The sequence below is a fragment of the Meleagris gallopavo genome, chromosome 29 (assembly GCF_000146605.3).
Source record: "Meleagris gallopavo isolate NT-WF06-2002-E0010 breed Aviagen turkey brand Nicholas breeding stock chromosome 29, Turkey_5.1, whole genome shotgun sequence".
NCBI lineage: Eukaryota > Metazoa > Chordata > Aves > Galliformes > Phasianidae > Meleagris > Meleagris gallopavo.
The window spans coordinates 2,896,687-2,914,203 of record NC_015039.2 but is presented as its reverse complement, the minus strand read 5'-3'; the positions used below and the strand labels follow the sequence as shown (position 1 = coordinate 2,914,203).

The window sequence follows — 17,517 nt, the reverse complement described above, 5'->3', positions numbered from 1 at the left end:
CCCCCCTCCCGCTTTCATTGAAAGCAATTGAGAGAATTAACTTATCCGCTTTTATGGCCTGCTTGTCACATCCAACTAAGCCCACTTAAAATAGGAAGTCTCGCTGCATTCGGATAATTATCATAACGTACAAATCACTCAGCCGAGGGACCGGGGATTGGGGCTGTGGGAAAGGACACGGTGTTCTGCTGGGATTATGGCTTTCACCTCCCCATGGTTATCAGCCCCCCTCCCACATCGGGTGGGCGGCAGCATTTTGGGGTCTCCATGAGATGGGGTGATGGGGTGATGGGCTCTGCATCCCCAGTGCTTTACCAAACCTCAGCCTGGTGGCACCAGGGGGGTGAACAGGGAGGGGACCCACATCCCTCGGGTACCAGCTGTAATGAGGGAGCCAGCACCTGAGGGATGCTCCTGTGTCCATAGCACCAACAGCCCAGAGCTCTGCACCCATGGGACCGTGCTGTCTGCATTGCAAGGCTCTGTGCAGGGACCTGGGACACATGGCAAGGAGAGACCCTGCAGCCATAAGCCCTGCACACCCCGAACCACGCGCTCACCCAGGTGCCCAGGTGAGGGATGGCTCCAAGGAATTGTCCTGGGGACGAACCCATCCCTGCCCAGCATGCTGCAGCCCCCCCTGCCCACCCCACGCCCTGCTGCTGAATCCCTGCCAGCTACTGATGTCCACTAACCCCCAAATCACTTTTCCCCGCTGTTGCTGCTGGAAATGTCAGACAGGACCCGAGCAGCAGCCGGCATGTGTTTCAAACACACCAGATGGATTTTTATATTAGCTACTATTTCATGTTCAGACAGAGCGACCGCACCGCTAAAAACTGCAGCCTCGACGCTGCCGAGTTTGCTTCTGTGAGATTAATTCTGCGAAATTAATTGGGACAAGATTGAAAAGGAAATTAAAATGCAGCTGAGTGAACAGGCTTTTCAAACACCTTTCCCCCCCGCTCGCCTCTCCCTGCTTTCCAACCCCCCCCATCACTTCGGTTCTGCCGCGGCCGCGAGCATCCGTCGCACAAAGTAATTTACGGGGGGAAAGCTCTCAGGACCCATCGGTTACGTGTGAGGAAGCCAGCACAAGAGTCGCAATCTGGAGGCACTGAAGAGAGAGAGAACCCCGCTGAGCCTCCAAGCTGTGTCCCTGTGCTGGCAGGGCAGCACTGTGCCCCAATCCGGGCACTGCATGGGGATGTGGGACATCGGCCAGCTGCTGCTGCTGCTGTAAGCCCAGAGATGGAGGGATGAGCCCGGGCTGTGGGTTCAGGCCTGGAGCATGGCAGGCTTATCTTGCTGCTGTAAAGCAGCGGGGGGGGGGCGAGAGGCAGTAAATGCCGCCGTAAAAAGCGCTTTGAGATCCACAGATGGGAAATTCTCAGCCTTCCAGAAAGAGACAGCAGCACCAAGAATAAAAGCCGTGCTCTGCCGCTGCCAAAGATGCAGCTGCCTTCGCGGGGCTGGCGGCTCCAGAACCACGGGTCCAACATCAACCATGTGGGTGCATGGGGGTGGGTGAGTGACCCCCTCCACCTCCCCGGTTCAGTGCCCTTCATACAAAGCAGCCATCCCAGTCCGGGCCGCTGCAGTCCGGCTGGGAGCAGCTGGGAGCCCTGCAGGGATACAGGGGGCTGGAAGGGTCACAGCACAGCACAGCTCCCTGCCCTGCTCGTGCAAGCACTTGATGTATTCACCTGCGCGTGTCTGCTGGAGAGAGCTCTGCTCACACCCGGCTGAGCAACTCAATTACCCCTGTAATACCCGAGCAACAGCACGCACAGGCTCCATTACCGTGAAGAAAATCTTGCTTTGGGGCATTTCAGATGCCACACGTGAACGTAGGAGGCGGTGAGGGCTGCAGGCAAGGAGGGGTGACGGCGGGGACACGAATTGGCCGTGGGGAGGGGGGATCTCACGGGGTTGGGGACCCATTCCTATGTGCACGTGGGAGCTAGACCCCGAAATTCCACTTCCCGCTCTGTTAATTAGGACATATCCCTGTGCTTTGGTTTTCTCTGCCCCCCCCCAGCCCCCTTTGGGCTGCAGGGCCCTACCTTGCTCAGGATGTAGATGAGGTCTCCGCGGTGGAAGGAGAGCTCGTTGGGGTGCTCACCGCTGCAGTCCCACACGCCCTGGTAGTAATTGGCATAATCCCTTCGGGAGCTTCCTGCAGAGCAAAGGAAAAGTCAGGGGGATGGGGGATAACTGGGGAAATATTGGGGTCACGGTGTGGGGGTCTGAGGGTAGGAGCTGGAATCAGTCGGTATGTGGGGGGAAGACAAGGAGGTGTTGGTGTCGTTTTGCACAGTGGCCTCAGTCTTTTCCATCAGGTGTGGTCCACAGGCTGGAAGGGACATTATGAACCAGCAAAGTCTTGTTTTCTCCTTTCTAGAGGGAGGCAAAATGATTTCTGTGCTGGGAGTCATGGGTTTGTGTTGGTGAAACTGCCAGGAAACCGCATGCCAAGGCTGGGGACTGCCCTTAGATAAATGTCCGTGTGGGTTGGATGGAAAATGGAGCAGCAGCATTTCCAGAAGGAAACATTTCCATCTTTGCCATTTCAGAATGGCATTTCCCATCCAACACAGGTCCAGAGACCACAGCCACTGTGCAAAGTGGGTCCCTGGAAGGGGGCAGAGAGCATCCCACTGTGCAATGGGACCAGACCAGCCAACACCACGCACCTGGAGATGCTGCCCTACTTTGCAGGCTGGAAAAGGGATTCATCCCAACACATCCAACAGATCCATGGCAGCATCATAAACACACCCCAAAATCCCATTCCTGGTTTCCAAGCACACAAAATGACCATTCAGACATGCAGGACATGTCCTGGTGGTGCAGCACTGATGTGGGGGGTGGGGGGAGGTTGGAAATCCAGATGTCACAACACGGGCACCTCTGTGATGAGGCCCCTGTGAATAATTAAACCCAATAAAACCACACTGTGCAGGGGGTTGCACCAATGCACTGTGCTGCTCTGCCACGAGGCTGAACCGAGCCCAGAAAGCATAAATAGAAAATATCGAGCACATGTTGGAGGAAATGTTTCTAATATGGTGTAAGGGACCGAGTGATAAGGGTGCATCTGGAGTACTGTGCCCGGATTTGATCACCTAAATATGAAAAAGGACATTACAGAGATGGATAATGGTACAGCAGGGAGCAACTGGAATGACTCAGGGACTTGGGGAACTTAAATAGAAAGGCTGGGAAAAAAAAAGAAAAAAAAAAAGTAGGTCTGCATCCTTTGGAAAGTATTAAAGGGGGAGCACGCAGTGGTGAGGAAAAGATTGTGAAGGGAATAGAAGGAGAAGGAGCTACTGAGTTATTTAAGCTTGTGCAAAGTGCAGGAAGCAGAGGTTATGAACTGGAGGCAGAGGAAGTAGTGGGGCACTGAGCAGGACGAAGCAGGCAGCAGCTCTGCAGCAGGCAGAAAATTGTGTAAGTGCCACCAAAGGTCACTGCAGCACCGTGATGCAGAGAACATCATGCAGGCTGGTGCTGCTGTGAGCGGTCCTGTGCTCCCCGTGTGAAGCAGAACTGCTTATTTTCTCCAGTGATGTCCACTGGTCCAGGAAAAGGTCTCAGCCTTCGCTCCAGCACCATCTTCCAAAGGTCAGCATTAATTGGATTGCATGAAAATGCCTGGTGATGAGAGCACAGCACGGCTCTGCATTGAGCCACGGTTTCAAAAGCGAGATGTTTGTGCAAGCTATTGAGAATATCGTGTTAAAATTAAGACAGTTTGCAGTGAGGGGGGTCCTGATCCCTGTCAGCACTCGGAGATAAGGCCAGGAAAGGGAAGATGTCACTCTGCAGTGTCCCAGTGGGACATCAGCTGTCCCAGGTGCCCTGCCTGCAGATCTGAACCTGCGTTCAGGGCAGAGACACGACGCGAGTGTGACTGATTTACACTGATGTAAGTGGGGCGAGTGCCTCCTCCCACATTTATGGGCCTCGGGGTCATGAAGGAAATCAGCCAAATGTGACAACTGCGTCACTGCCTTCCGCAGCCCGAGCAGCCCCAAGCAGGGCTGGGGGAGAAGCTCCTGCCCCAACCCCTCTGCTTTGGGCTCGTGGCTTTGGCAGCCTGTTGATGCTGAAGCCTAATGACAACTGTCTGCAGCTCAGTGGCTTTCTCTGCTAGGTGAAACCTCCTGCCAGGCTCAGTGCAGGAGACAAGCTTCGGGGCTCTTCTGTTTTTCTGAGGATAGGAGTTCTGCTCTCTCTGTATTTGATGGGTCAGGCTGCGTGGCAGCAGCAGCTCGTCAGGCATGGAAGGCAGGAAGGGACTGAGCAGCCTGAGCTGTGCAAACAGGCATCTTGGCTGGAGCAGCCCGCAGCTCCTGGTTGGATTTGCTGGGCTGGTTCGGTTTTGTGGCATCTTTGCTGTTCTTAGAAATGAGAAACAATCGTTTTCCATTCACCAAATGCTCATCGGGCACTTTGGCTGTACGCTGCCAACCCAGTTCTGTGCTCAAGGGCTGCTGTCATCCCTTCACCCTTTGTCCGGTTGGATCGCAGCGCAGGGACTCCTGGAGCTGTGAGAACTTTTCGCTCTTGAAATGGAGCCCAGCATTTCAGAGGCAGGAGCCTCACGTATTATTTAGCACAGAAACAGACACAGGACTTAAAGCAATCATGACCACACTAATAACGAAACCAGCCATGACGCTTAACAAAAATCACAGATGTCAGGAGGATGCTAACGAGTACAAGCAGGGCATTAAAAAGGGTGCAGGGCTGGGATAGGTGGGAGCCAGCACCATCAGGGTGCCCTTGGGTCACCCCCAGCCCTCCAGCACGCTGCTCCTGCAAGGGAACCATGGCAGCTCCTCTCTGAGATGCTGGGAGAGCTGTGGAAGGTGAAGACAAATGCGTGCTTGCAGTGCATGTCCCAGCTCCTTCTGCTTTCCTCAGCCCGTGCCCAGGAGTCCCCAGGGATGCAGGTGTGACGATGGTGGTGCAGTTTATAAAGATGAGGAGGTCGTTTTTCCAAGCTCTGGGCGCTGCTGTCACGGCCACATGCTCCAGTGGCTGAATAAGTCATCGTGCTGGGGGTGGGGGTAGGTGGGAAACAAGCAATGTGAGGGCACAGGGCTTGCTGGTTTGCTTGGGTCTCTGCAGACAGCAAAGACTCAACCCTGCATTGAGATGGGAACACTGGGAAGCTGAGCACGGGGCTGCAGGACAGCTGAGAGCCCCTCTGGGGGAGTAACCCAGCAGTGCTCGGGGTGTCTGCACACCCACGTGTGTGCTTCCAAGAATGCCCCACCGCGTGTGAAGCCAACCCAGGCACCCGCTGTCCGATGAGCCCCTCTGCTCCCTGCCACCCAACAGCTCAGTGCTCTGAGTGCCACCCCCTGGCTGAGCATCTCCAGGCTATGCACGTCCCCTCGGGGCCCCGCCGGGTTGGGCCAGCAGTATGCAAGGCAGGAAGGTCCCAGCCCAACCCCGGCTGCTCAGACACAAGCACTGCTTTCCTGCGCCAGGACGGAAGCGGTGATGGAAAGTGAAGCAGGTGGGACCGGGGAGGAAACAGACCTTCCGCTCCCATCCCATGGTGCAGATCCCTAAGGAAAAAGCAGGAGGGGGGGAACCTGTGAGCTCTGGGAGGCTCTTGGGGCTGCCTGCTCTGGGCGGTGTTGGTTCCGGCAGCGGTGCTGAGCGTCCGGCCGGCTTCCCGTGCCCAGAGCCGGCTTCCTCTGAGCCCTGACTCACGTCCTGCCTCATCTCCTGTCATGTCTGCCCCACCTCCTTTCGATGTGTGCTGCTCCACCGGCACCTGCACCTCCAGATCCCCTGGTTGCCTCCATTGGGACATCCATAGGGTTGGCCAACGTGGGGTGGGCTCTTACCGCGGTGCTGCCCGCTGCCGTCGTCCTCGCTGTCCTCAGGAACATTGGTGTCCTTCTCTGGAAGGGGAAAACAGAGCAGAGAAGCCACAGGGAGAGCTATGAGTGCAACAGAACAGTGCCAGGCCATTGCTAGCACTGCACCAAACCCGCAGGCTTGGGCTGCGAGAGCATCCGACTGTCAGAATAATAAATTCCTGCCTTAATTGTGGAGAGTGGGAGGGAGGAAGTCGCGGATAATATTTTAAAACGTGTTGCATCCAAATATGAATTGTTGTTAACACTGGTAAAAACAAATCACTTATTATAGCCTCATAAATTTAAGCAGCACTTTGCCAAGTGCCCGATAGGAAGAGACGCTTTCCTGTTCAGCGCTCACAGCCTGGGGAAAACGAGACAGAGAGGAGAAATGCCAGGGCAGAAACACATGGGAGGATGGTGAACAGAAGCAGAAATCAGAGAGGTGAAAAAGGAACCCAGGCAGCCACCGGCACGGCTGTGCAGGATGGGGAAAGGGGGCAGGAAAAAAGAATAATGAGAAACGATACTGCTGGAAAGGTTAAGTGTGAGCTGGGGGGCTGTGGGGATGCTCTGAGGAATGGTGACTGTCAGAAACACGGGTCCATGTGCAAAGAGGTTTACATAAGACATAAGCAAGCCAGCACTGGGCTCTCTGCTGATCCCCCGTGGCCCAGCAGTAGGGCAGACACTGCGCTTCCCTGTGGCACCTGGTGGGGATGTGGCCCCTCCGTCTCCCCCATGCAGCTCTGATCAATGCAAACCGGGTCAGAGCTCCGCTGTGAGTCACAAATTGGATCCCATGTTGGAGGGTCACCGCCGCTGCTCCCCCATTAGACGGGAAGCGGCACCAAAGATCTTTTCTAAATAAATCAGACTTTATTGTAAAACTCGGCCACTGACGAGACAGAACCTCGTTAGCATTGATTTTTAAATAAATTATTGAAAGTGGCTTTGGCCTGCTCTTTGCATTTGTAAAGGAGGATGTAAATGTATCCGCACCACCGCTCTGCCTCCACCTTTCCCATGCACGCTCCCCAGCCCTCACATCTGGATTCCTTTATGCTTTAACCCACAGCCCCCCGATCCACTCTTGGCATGGAATCAGTCCCACTGAGCCCTGTGCCAAGAAAGCCCCAAATCGAGCCCCCAGCCTGGGTGCTGCTGCACCCCTATGGGATGGGACCATGTTTTGGGGAGCTGACACTGCAGCTCTGCTGGGTGTCCCCCACCTTCCATCCCTTCCCTGCACACGCTTCCTGCAGGCAGTGCTTCCAGCCCTGGAGCTGAGCTGTCCTCAGGAAACCCCTTCCCAGAGCCCTCTGTGCATCCACCCCACACACACACGCACTCTCCTTGGGAAGCTGGCAGCAGGAAAAGGCAAAGCGTGGAGGAAATAACTCTGCATTTCCATGAGCAACACCAGACAAAGTCTGCTAACACCGTGGCAGTGGCACCGTGTCCTGCACAGGCATTTTTTCCCCCCGTATTTGATGAGATGGGACACGTCTCAAGCAGAAATGAAGCCACAAAGCCCTCGCTGTTTGCATCACCCTCCTGGCAGCTGAGAGCTCTGCAGCTCAGAGGAGTCAGTGGTGCATTCAGACCTCTGTGCCTCAGTTTCCCCTTCTTTCCACCTTGCCATGGTGATTACTGCTCTGTGCCATCTGCAAAAGGTGCTCAGAGGAAGCCCCCAGGCTATGCTCAGCCCCACGGCTGCTGCCCTGCACTGATGGGCTGCAAGGCAGTGATGGATGGAGGCTTGGAGGGGGGAAGGAAGGAAATTTGTCTGGGATTTCTCAGCAAAACATGGTGAGGATGGCCCTGGTGAAGGCACTGAGCCTGGCACGCTGCTGAGCTGCATCTGCACAGATCTGTATCTGTGCTCCAGCCACAATCCGTGCAGATTTTGCTCTGTGCATGCACTGAAGGTGGCTGTGGGAATGCAACAAGTTCCCCTGCATGTGGCAGCCCTTCAGCCTCATGCAGCCAGGTGCTCCTCTGAATCACATCTGCAAGCTAAACTGCCTTATCAAAACCTGGATGTTTGATTTTGGTCAGTATCTCGATTTTATCACGGCAAACCAGAGGGAAATGCTGAAAAATGCATCTCCTGGGGTCTGCATCGCTTCTCACTATCCCACCTCCCTGTGCAGAGCACCACAATCACACCATCCCTGGGGAACGCATTTACCAGGGCAGCCCATCCCTATGGGGCAGCCACCCTGGGGTCTGGGACCCCCCCAGCAGACCCCATCCCATCCCTATGCGTGGCCATTGCACCGTGTGCCCCACTGCTGTGCCGGAGCAGCCTGGGCGTTGGGCACATTCTCAGAGGAGCTGTGTTTTAATGTAGCAATTTGATTCAATTTTCCACTCTATAAAATTACCCATCACTGCTCGTTGCTTCCTAACAGACACCTTCACTCTTAATTTAACAATCCTATCGAATTCTGCCAGGGAAATTGGAAAAATTTATCACCTGTGAAATTTTATTTTTCCTTGGTTGTATCTGTTTTTGTAAAACTTCATTAACGACGATGACTTGCTGAGGAAATTATCTCTTCATTTCCCCCCTTTCCTTTTTTTTTTTCCCCTCTCTCTCTATCTCTCTATTGCACTCGGGACACGAGGGAGGGGGTCGGGCCCAGAGGAGCCCCCAGCTTGGATGGGGACTCTCTCCCACATTTCTGGGGGGTGAGAGGTGCAACGGGGATGTACTTGAGGGGAGTGGATTGCTTCGACCCACTGTATGCATTCTGTGCCTGGTTCCTCACTGCCTCATTCCTGCTCCTGCTCATCATCTCTGTGCTTTCACCCTAAAGGGGCTGAGCACTGGGAATGGGGCAAAAATCCCCCTGCATTCCCCCTGCCTTAGGCCAAGCAGAAGGGAGCCCAGGAGGGCTGCAGGAGGGATGGGAAATGGCCATGGGATGTGGGCAGCTTTCAAGGAGCTGCAGCCTTGAGCCTCTGCCCCTTGTCCCAAAAACTTGAGTCTCCAAAGCCCTGCAATACAGGCGGGCATTTAAGCATATTTAAAGGGTACAAATAACACCCATGGCAAATTTGCAGCTCTTGATGCTCTCTGCATCTCAGAGAAGGGCAACAGAAGGGTCTGTACCCAGGTCAGCACAATGCAGGCTCGTGCCAGGATCACCATCAGCCCCATTTGGAACAAATCTCGCATCTGGTATCTGCTCTGTAGCTGCTGCTGGCAGCCGTAGGGCAGTGAGGAGCTGGATGCAGCTGCCACAGCAGCAAGGGATGCTGAACCCCCTCGGGTTTCACATGCACCTGGAACTGCAGAGCAGGGGCTCCTGCTGAGTGCAGGGATCACTGCAGGTGAGGAAGAGAGAACTGCAGCCCAAAGAGCTGATGATGTAAGCAGAGAAGGAGAAGGTCGGGAAGGAAAGATGAAGGTAGACAGGAGCTGAGGCTGCTTGGGGTTGTGCTGGCAGCCCAGGAACCCCTGCTCTGCTCCCAGCAGCTGCCTGGATGCCACTTGCCAAGCAGAGATTTCCTCCTTGGGCACCAGCATACTTTCTGGTGCATTTGTTTCTTTTTTTAATCACTACAGATACAAAGCCCTGAAATAAACAAGAAGAAATAAGGACCTATTTTGCACCTCTGAATGCAGACAGAGAGCAACCTTACCCTAGGGGGGATGGAGGTACAGTGTTGGGCAGTGCCAACCTCAGCACAGAGGCAGAACAGTGTGTGTTTGAATCAGGCTCAGGTGACCCCCCTGACCAAGCCCTGGGGCGTCTCACACTGTGATTTCTGCTGCAACAGTGAGAAATGTTGCAGATCATGTCACCCTCTCAGGCTGTTTCTGTGCCAAGGAGATTGCTCCTGGCTTCTCTCACAGCAGCCACAGCCCTGCTGCCTCCAGGCCTCCTGCACTGCTAGCGAGCAAGCGCTGGTCTTTAATGCAGTTATTTTATCATCTCTTGGAAGCCCAGTAATCATGTTACAGCCATGACTGCATGCCCAGAAGGGAGCATTTTCATCATCTAACTCTGATTCTCCAGGTAACGCAGCCCAGTAAGAGCTGCCTCACTTGAATTTACAAAATCCCCATCTCGCCAGAGCAGAAGGGGTTTGCTTTTGTAGTCCATCAGCCAGTCTGAACAAAGAAACCGAGCTGCTCCTTTGAGTTATAGACCTATTAAACTCAGCAGAGCCTGAGATGTTCATTCCCATCACAGTGTGTTTGGTGGCCAAGGTCTCCTGCCATGTTTGCAGGGTTAAAGTTAGGGCACGGCTTGGGTTTTAACCTCATCATTTTGTCGCTTACCTGGAAAAACCTCATAGATGTCATCTTCTTCCATCCCATCATCTTGATTCAGGGTAGTGTTGTGAGATGTTGTGGTCGTGGAGTCAGAACTCCCCATGTCGTTGTAGAGCTCTTCCTCCTCCTCATCGTATGGGATAGTGAGGGAACTCAGATCTGCTGGGAGAGAGCAAGGTGGTGGAAAAGAGCAGACTTTGCCAAGCTGCAGGCTGGAATTTGCAGCGAGCTGAAATCAAGCAACAAAGATTGTGCAGCTGTACTTCGTGCTCACCGTGCACCTTGCAGAGAGACCTCCGTCCCCTTGCTGACTGCACAGGTTAGCAGCAGAGGTGGAGGAAGGAGGGCTCCTGATCCTCCTCTGAGCTCTGCTGTGACCCCAGCAGGGCCCTGGGGATAAGCAGAAACCCACAGGATCCTGCAGGGACAGGAAGGGCTGCAGGGATTTGCCCCAGTGAACACAACAGGTTGGCTTGGGCCAAGCTACCAGACTCACCCTTCAGGAGGAACTGGATCTGATCCACCCAATCTTCAGCCTCTGCTGGACTTGGGGCTGTGAACTGGAGAGAGGTTCACCTGTTACCATGTTGTTTCTTGAATGCGTGAAGAGGGAGAAGATTTGGAACTAAAATAAGGGATTGAGTGCTTGGATCTGCCATTGTCTGTCCTGTGGGCTTTGGGGAAGCCATTTCACTCCTTTATCTCCCTATTCCAAACAGGGAAACAGAAGCAGAACAAAGCTAGACTATCCCAAAGGAAGGCTGTCAAGCCTAATTCATTAAAAGAATTCAGATGAAAACCACAATCCCTATTGAATATACAACACTGACTGTGAACCAAGGCTCTAGATCCCTGAATCTCTGGAAGGAGCTGTGGATTGGACCACGTTTTTCACTGCACCAGTTTGTAAGCTCAACAAACGGGAAGTTTGAATTCAGCAAGGCTCTGAAGTGCTTGTTTAAAAACAGGCTTTTCCAAACCCAGCGTTGTCATTTAACCCTTCAGCCCTTCGAGCACAAAGGGTCACCTGGAGGTACGTGTGGAGGTGACTGGATGAGATGGAGAAGCACCAGCACCTTCTGCAGAGCTTGTTATTATTATTATTATTATTATTATGGTCCTTTTCAACCCAGGCCACTCTATGATCCTGGTTTTGTTGAACCGGAGGCTGACGTTTGGAGAATCGCAGCCTCCCCAACCCTGCAGGTCCACCCTGTGCCTTGGATCTGGCACCATGAGCTCCCACGCTGTGATCAAACAACACCAAGGCTCCTCTTCTTCCCCCAGCTCCTACCTCATAGGTGCGTTTCCCAGGGCAGACTAATTCAAAACAGCATCTTCTGCGTGAATCTTTGCGGAGATGGAAAGCCAGCCGGGCACTATAATGCTCAATGGAGAAGGTGCCTTTAGGTTGCTTGCCTGGGAGAAGAGAAATTAAGAATTCTGGAGTTTATATCTTTTATCAAACCCTCATGGGTGGGGCAGATGTCTGTTGCCCACACTGGGAAACTGAGCTCTATCGTGTATCACTGGGAGCAAATCTAAGCATCCTTCCCTCCTGGAAATCTAAAGAGAACATTATAAAATCTTCATAAAGACACAGTAAAGAGGACGCAATTTTAAGCCTCCAGAGACTGCAAGCAGCCACTGAAAGGTTGCCAGGGTCACAGGGTTGTATGAGATGAGCTGCTTGTAATGAAGCAGAGACCACTGTGTACTTGGGGAAATATGATAGCAACGACTCTTCTGCTGGTAAGGAATTAGTGGGTCGGTGTACAGGAAGAAATGCTTAGTGGGGCCTGGGAGGATTGGCCTACGGATGCTGTAGATGCACACACACGGCCCCAGCAGCCAGGCTGGAGAGAGAGAACATCAGTGCCATCGTTTGAGGCACGTTTATTTACCCCAGCTGGATACCCAGCTCATTATTTCCTTATGAATCTTCTTGAGTAAGTGTGGGAGTGTGATTCGGGCAGCTGCTCTTAACTTTTTTATTTGGATGAAGCCAAGCCCTGTGAAAAACATTCAGTCCATCAGGAAGAGGTTTGCTTTACTCTGTTGCCTTCTGGAGACCGTCTGGAAGCTGACAGCTGTCCATCTCCCACCAAAACAATGCTGTATCAGCTCTTGTATTCGAGCTCATCTGCAACCCTTTGCAAACAGCACCCAGCATCCTCAAAGGAGGCGGAAAAAGGAGGGAAAAAAAGATTCAGCTCCATCCCCATAAGCTGCTGGAGTTTGATGCAGAGTGGCCGTTGCAAACCAAGGATGTATGTGTGTATTTTGTAAGCAGTTAACAGGCCATGATGCTGGATGGGTGGAACAGAGGAAGGCAGGCCATATATCTCATTGTGCTGGAGATATTAGCTGTCTGTTTGTATGTACCTGATGGAGCACGACTGCAAAATATTTATATACACTGACGTGTGGGTTATTTACAGCCACTTAGGGGGCTGAAGCCCAGCTGATGGCTAATGGCAAACTTGGTGTGTCATTTTATTTACATGCAGCTCTGTCCCTGCCTTTCTCTTCTCTTGCTCCCTACCCACAAAGATGTTAGGGGACTGGAAACAAAAAAGCAAGCTGAGATACACCTTCCTACAAGAACCTCTATGTTTTTTCTTGATAGGGAATTACAGCCATCCTCTTATTTGCCTTGTGCATAAGAAAAGAAAGCGGGGGTTCAGCAGGAGGAAGCTGAGATGACATCCAGATCCCTTCAGCGCTTTTGGAAACTGCAGCCCACGTCTCAGTTTTATCAGAGATGAATACTAAGGGCACGTTTGCTCCTTTTTACACTAATTGCCTCATCTGCCTTTGGGATGGAGTGTCCCAGGGGGCTCCTGGGGACCAGATTCCCTTAAAGCCACCCCTTCCCAAAGGAGGACGCTTCCAGGCACTGCTGTGCTCTGAATGAACGTCTGAATTCAGATTTCTTCAGCCAAATCAGTTCCTAAAACTCCATCAGCCGCAGGGAGGGAAATGGACCACAGTCTGTGCTCTTTTCTTGCCAGGTATTGGCCTGCCTTGTGGACAAAGCTCTCATATCCCCTTTCCCAGCCTTATCCGCACCCTCAGCCCCTGCCCACAGTTTGGGGAATGGAGGTGGATGCCTCACCACTCACTTTTCTCATTGGCATAGTAGTAAAAGGTCTTTCTGTGGAGGACACACCACCTCTTCTGCCACTCCGACCCGAAAAAGCTGTGGTCTAGAAAGAAAAACACAACACAGGAATAAACACATTCATTCCTGTTCTTTTGCTGAACGCTTCATAAGGGTCACACAAACGGGGTGGAAAAAGATTTCTTTTTCCCAACAAAACCCTGCATGTTTCTGGGACAAAATTCAGGCAACCAAGCAAGGAGAGCAAGCCAGTCCTAGCAGGAGAGAACACAGCTTTAGGTGAAACATTCCCAGTTGAGCATCAGTGTCTTTTTCTCTGTAATTGGAGCAAGCTACTGCATGCACAGGACCAGTGACACAGCTCAACTCATGGCCACAAGGAGGAAAGGGGTTGTTCTTACCCCATCCCACCTGTCATGCAGCAAATAAATCAAGCCAAAATCTGGGGAAATAATTTGTATCTTTCACAAGAGTCAGTAAAATCAAGATAAACCTGAGGCTGCCTCACTTATCTCAGCTCGTTAATGTGTGTGATGCTACGAACCAGCTTCTCTTCAGCAGGGCTTTATCCTCATTAGGTATGGCTGGTTAGGATGGCACGTTTTGCCTCAGAGGACCAAGCTGCTGCTTAATTCAGATTCTGGGTTTTAATCTCTGTGCAGTTTGATGATCTACGGAGGAGAATAAAGAAGGGCTGTGCTCTCCCTTTACATATGGTACATTAAGAAAGGTCTGAATGTCTGCTTGTGGCTCCTGAAGCCGCTGCAAATAAAGAGATATTTTCCTGCTTGTTCTTCATCTGACATTTTTGCATTCTTGGTGGTGCTTCAGCGATGACCTGAGTGTGCTGAGCTCTTCAGGATGGCTGTGAACCACAGCAGCTCATCCACCCAAAGCCTTCCCCCACCATCTCACTCACCACCTTCCTTCACCTCGTCAGACAGAACAAAAGCCAGCCCAAATGGAGCCCCCCAGCCTTGATGCACTCCTCAGGCCTCACCTCTGGACCTCTTCTCCAGATATCCTTGCTTCAGAACGTTCCCTGTGTCTTCAACAGGCCTCATTGTGATTTCCTCCATTCCTGCAAGCATCAAAGCAAAGTCTGGTCATTTCCAGTCCATGCCGTGCAACCCACGTGCACACAGAGAGGAACGGATCCCTCAGAGACCTTCCAAACTGTGCAGCACCCCTGGGTAGATAGCACACTGCCCAGAGGGGTCCTCCAAAGAGGCAGCTTGCCCACCTCAGTGCCGCCCGCCGGCTCCATCCCTCCTCCCTCCGAGGGACTCACACTGGATGCACACATTACCACGAGTGGGTTTGGGGCTCAGCCCTCTGCCCAGGGCACAGGTGGTCAGGGAGCTGAGAGCAGGAGGGAAATCCAGACCTTCGTACAAATACTCTTATGTTTCTTACAAGAGAAACAAACACGGGTGTCGAAAAGGACCTAAATTCTCTCTCAGGGTTCGGGCTGGGCTGCATTGAGAACCAGGAGGTTGTTCCTAAGGTGGTAGTGCAGAATAACAGTACTTGCCACCTCCCCAAATTCTGTGTTGGAGCTTGGTGACCAACCCCAAAGGGCCCCACAGAGCTGCCAGCAGGGCTGATATCACCTGCCGTGTCCCCAGGTGCTGGGCTGGCATCCCTCCACCAAGGTGGGGGAAAGCACCCATGCAGGGAGCAAACCTGCCCAGCCTTCTCCATATAGCAGCACGACGCTCCCGACTGGCAGAAAAAGCACATTTCCTTCTCCAACCCCAGCCTCGACCCCTTCAGCTAATGCAAATCTGAATGTCATTTTATGGGACATTTATAATTACGAAAATGGGACGGTGCTGCCGGATGCACAGGGAGACCCTGCGAGTATGAATATTACATTAATGTGCCCAACGCCAGCTCGCCGATCCCGCTGGCAGGAGCATAAAAAATGCTTGAGTGAAACTTTTATTTAGACGTTAAGATTCCAGGCCCCAGCGGGGTGACAGAGGCAGCCCTGGCGAGATCCCATCAGCGCGAGAGCTCGAATTGAATTACCCAGGGGGGGAAGGCAGGAGCTGCCAGTGCTGCTTCGCTTATTTAATTTCATTTACTTTCAGTACATTATCAGCATGCGGCTTCCCTCTGCCCCCGCTCCCCAAGACTGAAAGAAATCGCCGGCTGCTCGTCGTGCTGCAGCCCCACAGCCCTGCCCTGCTTGAGCTCGGATTTTGCTGGTGAGCAGATCCCACGTATTGGTGTCCCAGGTTTGGGAGCTGGCAGCTCTCTAAATGCAGCTTGGCTTTGCTCAGCATCTCAGCAGCATCGTCCCAAAACTCTGCCAGGATCCAGCAAAAGACACGGCGCTGCTGCTTCCCAGCAGGAGAATCAGAGCAAACGGAGGCACTCTCCTTCTTAAATACTCAGTGGCTACTCAGACAAGCAAATACAATTAGGGAGGGCTTGTGAGGGCTGATTAGATTGCACGAAGCTCTGGAAATGTGAGGTTGTACAGAACACGACACGAACAGCACAGCCTCTCTGATGCAGCCCTGGCAGTGCAGAGCCAGGAGGATTAAATCTGGGGGAGGTGGGAGATGTGGGGGTGTCCCTTTCCCTCCTTGCACCCCCAGCTGGCCCATAATAGCAATCCAGATGGCTTCTGCTAGCAACAAATGGCTGAATTAGCCTGCAAAGACCATCCCTGGGGTTTTGTGTCTTTAAACTGTCCTAATGGACACCTGGAAAACCAGGGGGGCCAAGCGGGACCTCAGCCCTCTCAAGCAGAGGGTCCATTTGCTTGGGTGGCCTCGTTAGATCCTCAGGGCACACAGCTCACAGGTAAACCTGAGCTCACTGCTCATCTCTTCCAACCACAAACAGCCATCCACCATTTATAAAGACAGAGAGAAAAGCCTTAAGCCCATCGCAGAGAACCAGCTGTGCCCTCCCAGACACACGGCCCCTCTTGGCAGCCCCTGCATTTACATGGGCACGAAGGTCCCTTCCGTCTCTATTCCTTCCCCAGCCCACCCAGCCCAGCAGAAGGAGCAAAGGAACACTGGGATGCCTGCTGAGCATCCTGACCATTCCAGCCCGTCCTCAGCATGTCCTCAAAGCCCTCTGTGTTCCAGCACTCAGCCCTCTGCTCTCTGAGTCATGCACACCAGCTGCACCAAATGTCACAGCAGCTGCAGCCAAACCAGCCCGGGGGCTGCGCTCGTGCCCACACTGTCACATTAACTGAGTGTTCAAAGGGATGGAGCACGGAGGCTTACAGCTAATTCCCAGTCCTCTGCCTTATTCACCAAGCTCAGACGTGCCAAGAGCAGATTCTCCTCCCGGGGACTTCAATGGGAACACCCAAATACATTGCAAACCCAAAGTACAATCGGCTGTGATTTCCCAAAGCTCTCAGTGGTGGCTGCAGTCTTTCTTTCCATTGAAGATAATGAGGATAAAAAGAATCAGAAACAGACAAACAGCCCCTCCTGTCGCCTTCAAAGAGAGATGAAAGGTTTTGCAAGTCCCACTGGTGACTGAGGCCATGGCCAGTGGGCCCATGATGGCCAGGGCTGAGTGGTGGTGTGCAATGGGAATTTCAACCCTACAGAAGCGAGCATCACTTGTAAGGATGGGAATGAAACGAGCAACTGGTTCAAAGAAAATGGGGGATTAAATGCCAGCATGGATGGCATGAAGTAGAGCTGGTGCCAGACGGATTTTATTGTGTTGAGCGGGAAATAAAGAAAGCAGACGAAAAAAAAGGTGAGGGGTGGTGGAGAAGATCTGGTTGGGCTTCAGCTTGACTTCTCAGAAGAGGCTTGTAGGCAAAACTCAGAGTGTAGGCATCCACCCTGGGATAACTGCCAAGACTGAAAGGTAATCAGCAAGCAGGAGGCAGTCAGAAATCAATGGAAATAATCGAAAGGAAATGATGAACTGATGAAACGATGATGTCAGGAGGGGCTCCCGGGCTCAGCAGCCCAACATTGCCCCAAGGAATCCCAGGGTCTCCCAGAGAGCCCCTCGGAGAGCTGAAATCCCAGTTCTTCCTTTGGACAGACCCCCACGGGGCACTGCTCAATGTCCTCTTGTAGCAGCAACACAGAGCAGTATTGAAGGCAAGAACCAACATTAAGCAGTCCCCAGCAGCTGTGGGGGCTTTGACAAGTGCTGACAGCCAGGAGCGAACACAAAATCCATGGAAGTGACTCAAGAAAACAGCACTTCTCACC

At 52.8% G+C, this 17,517-nt stretch overlaps 1 protein-coding gene across 2 annotated transcripts; it reads right to left on the bottom strand.

Annotated features, from left to right (window-relative positions):
- Positions 1-678: 678 nt before the first annotated feature.
- On the bottom strand, positions 679-14,414 carry SKAP1 (src kinase associated phosphoprotein 1). 2 transcript variants are annotated; one of them, XM_010724579.3, is made up of 8 exons: positions 14,304-14,414; positions 13,305-13,388; positions 11,474-11,598; positions 10,676-10,739; positions 10,186-10,338; positions 5,874-5,930; positions 2,067-2,179; positions 679-882 (listed from the first exon to the last, which is right to left on the bottom strand). In XM_010724579.3, exons 1-8 carry the CDS (start codon positions 14,392-14,394, stop codon positions 877-879), a joined length of 693 nt encoding a protein of 230 aa, XP_010722881.2. In that variant the 5' UTR covers positions 14,395-14,414; the 3' UTR covers positions 679-876. The 2 variants fall into 2 exon arrangements, with proteins under 2 accessions (XP_010722881.2, XP_019478965.1); XM_019623420.2 differs by lacking the exon at positions 679-882 and adding an exon at positions 976-1,117.
- Between the last annotated feature and the right edge of the window lie 3,103 nt (positions 14,415-17,517).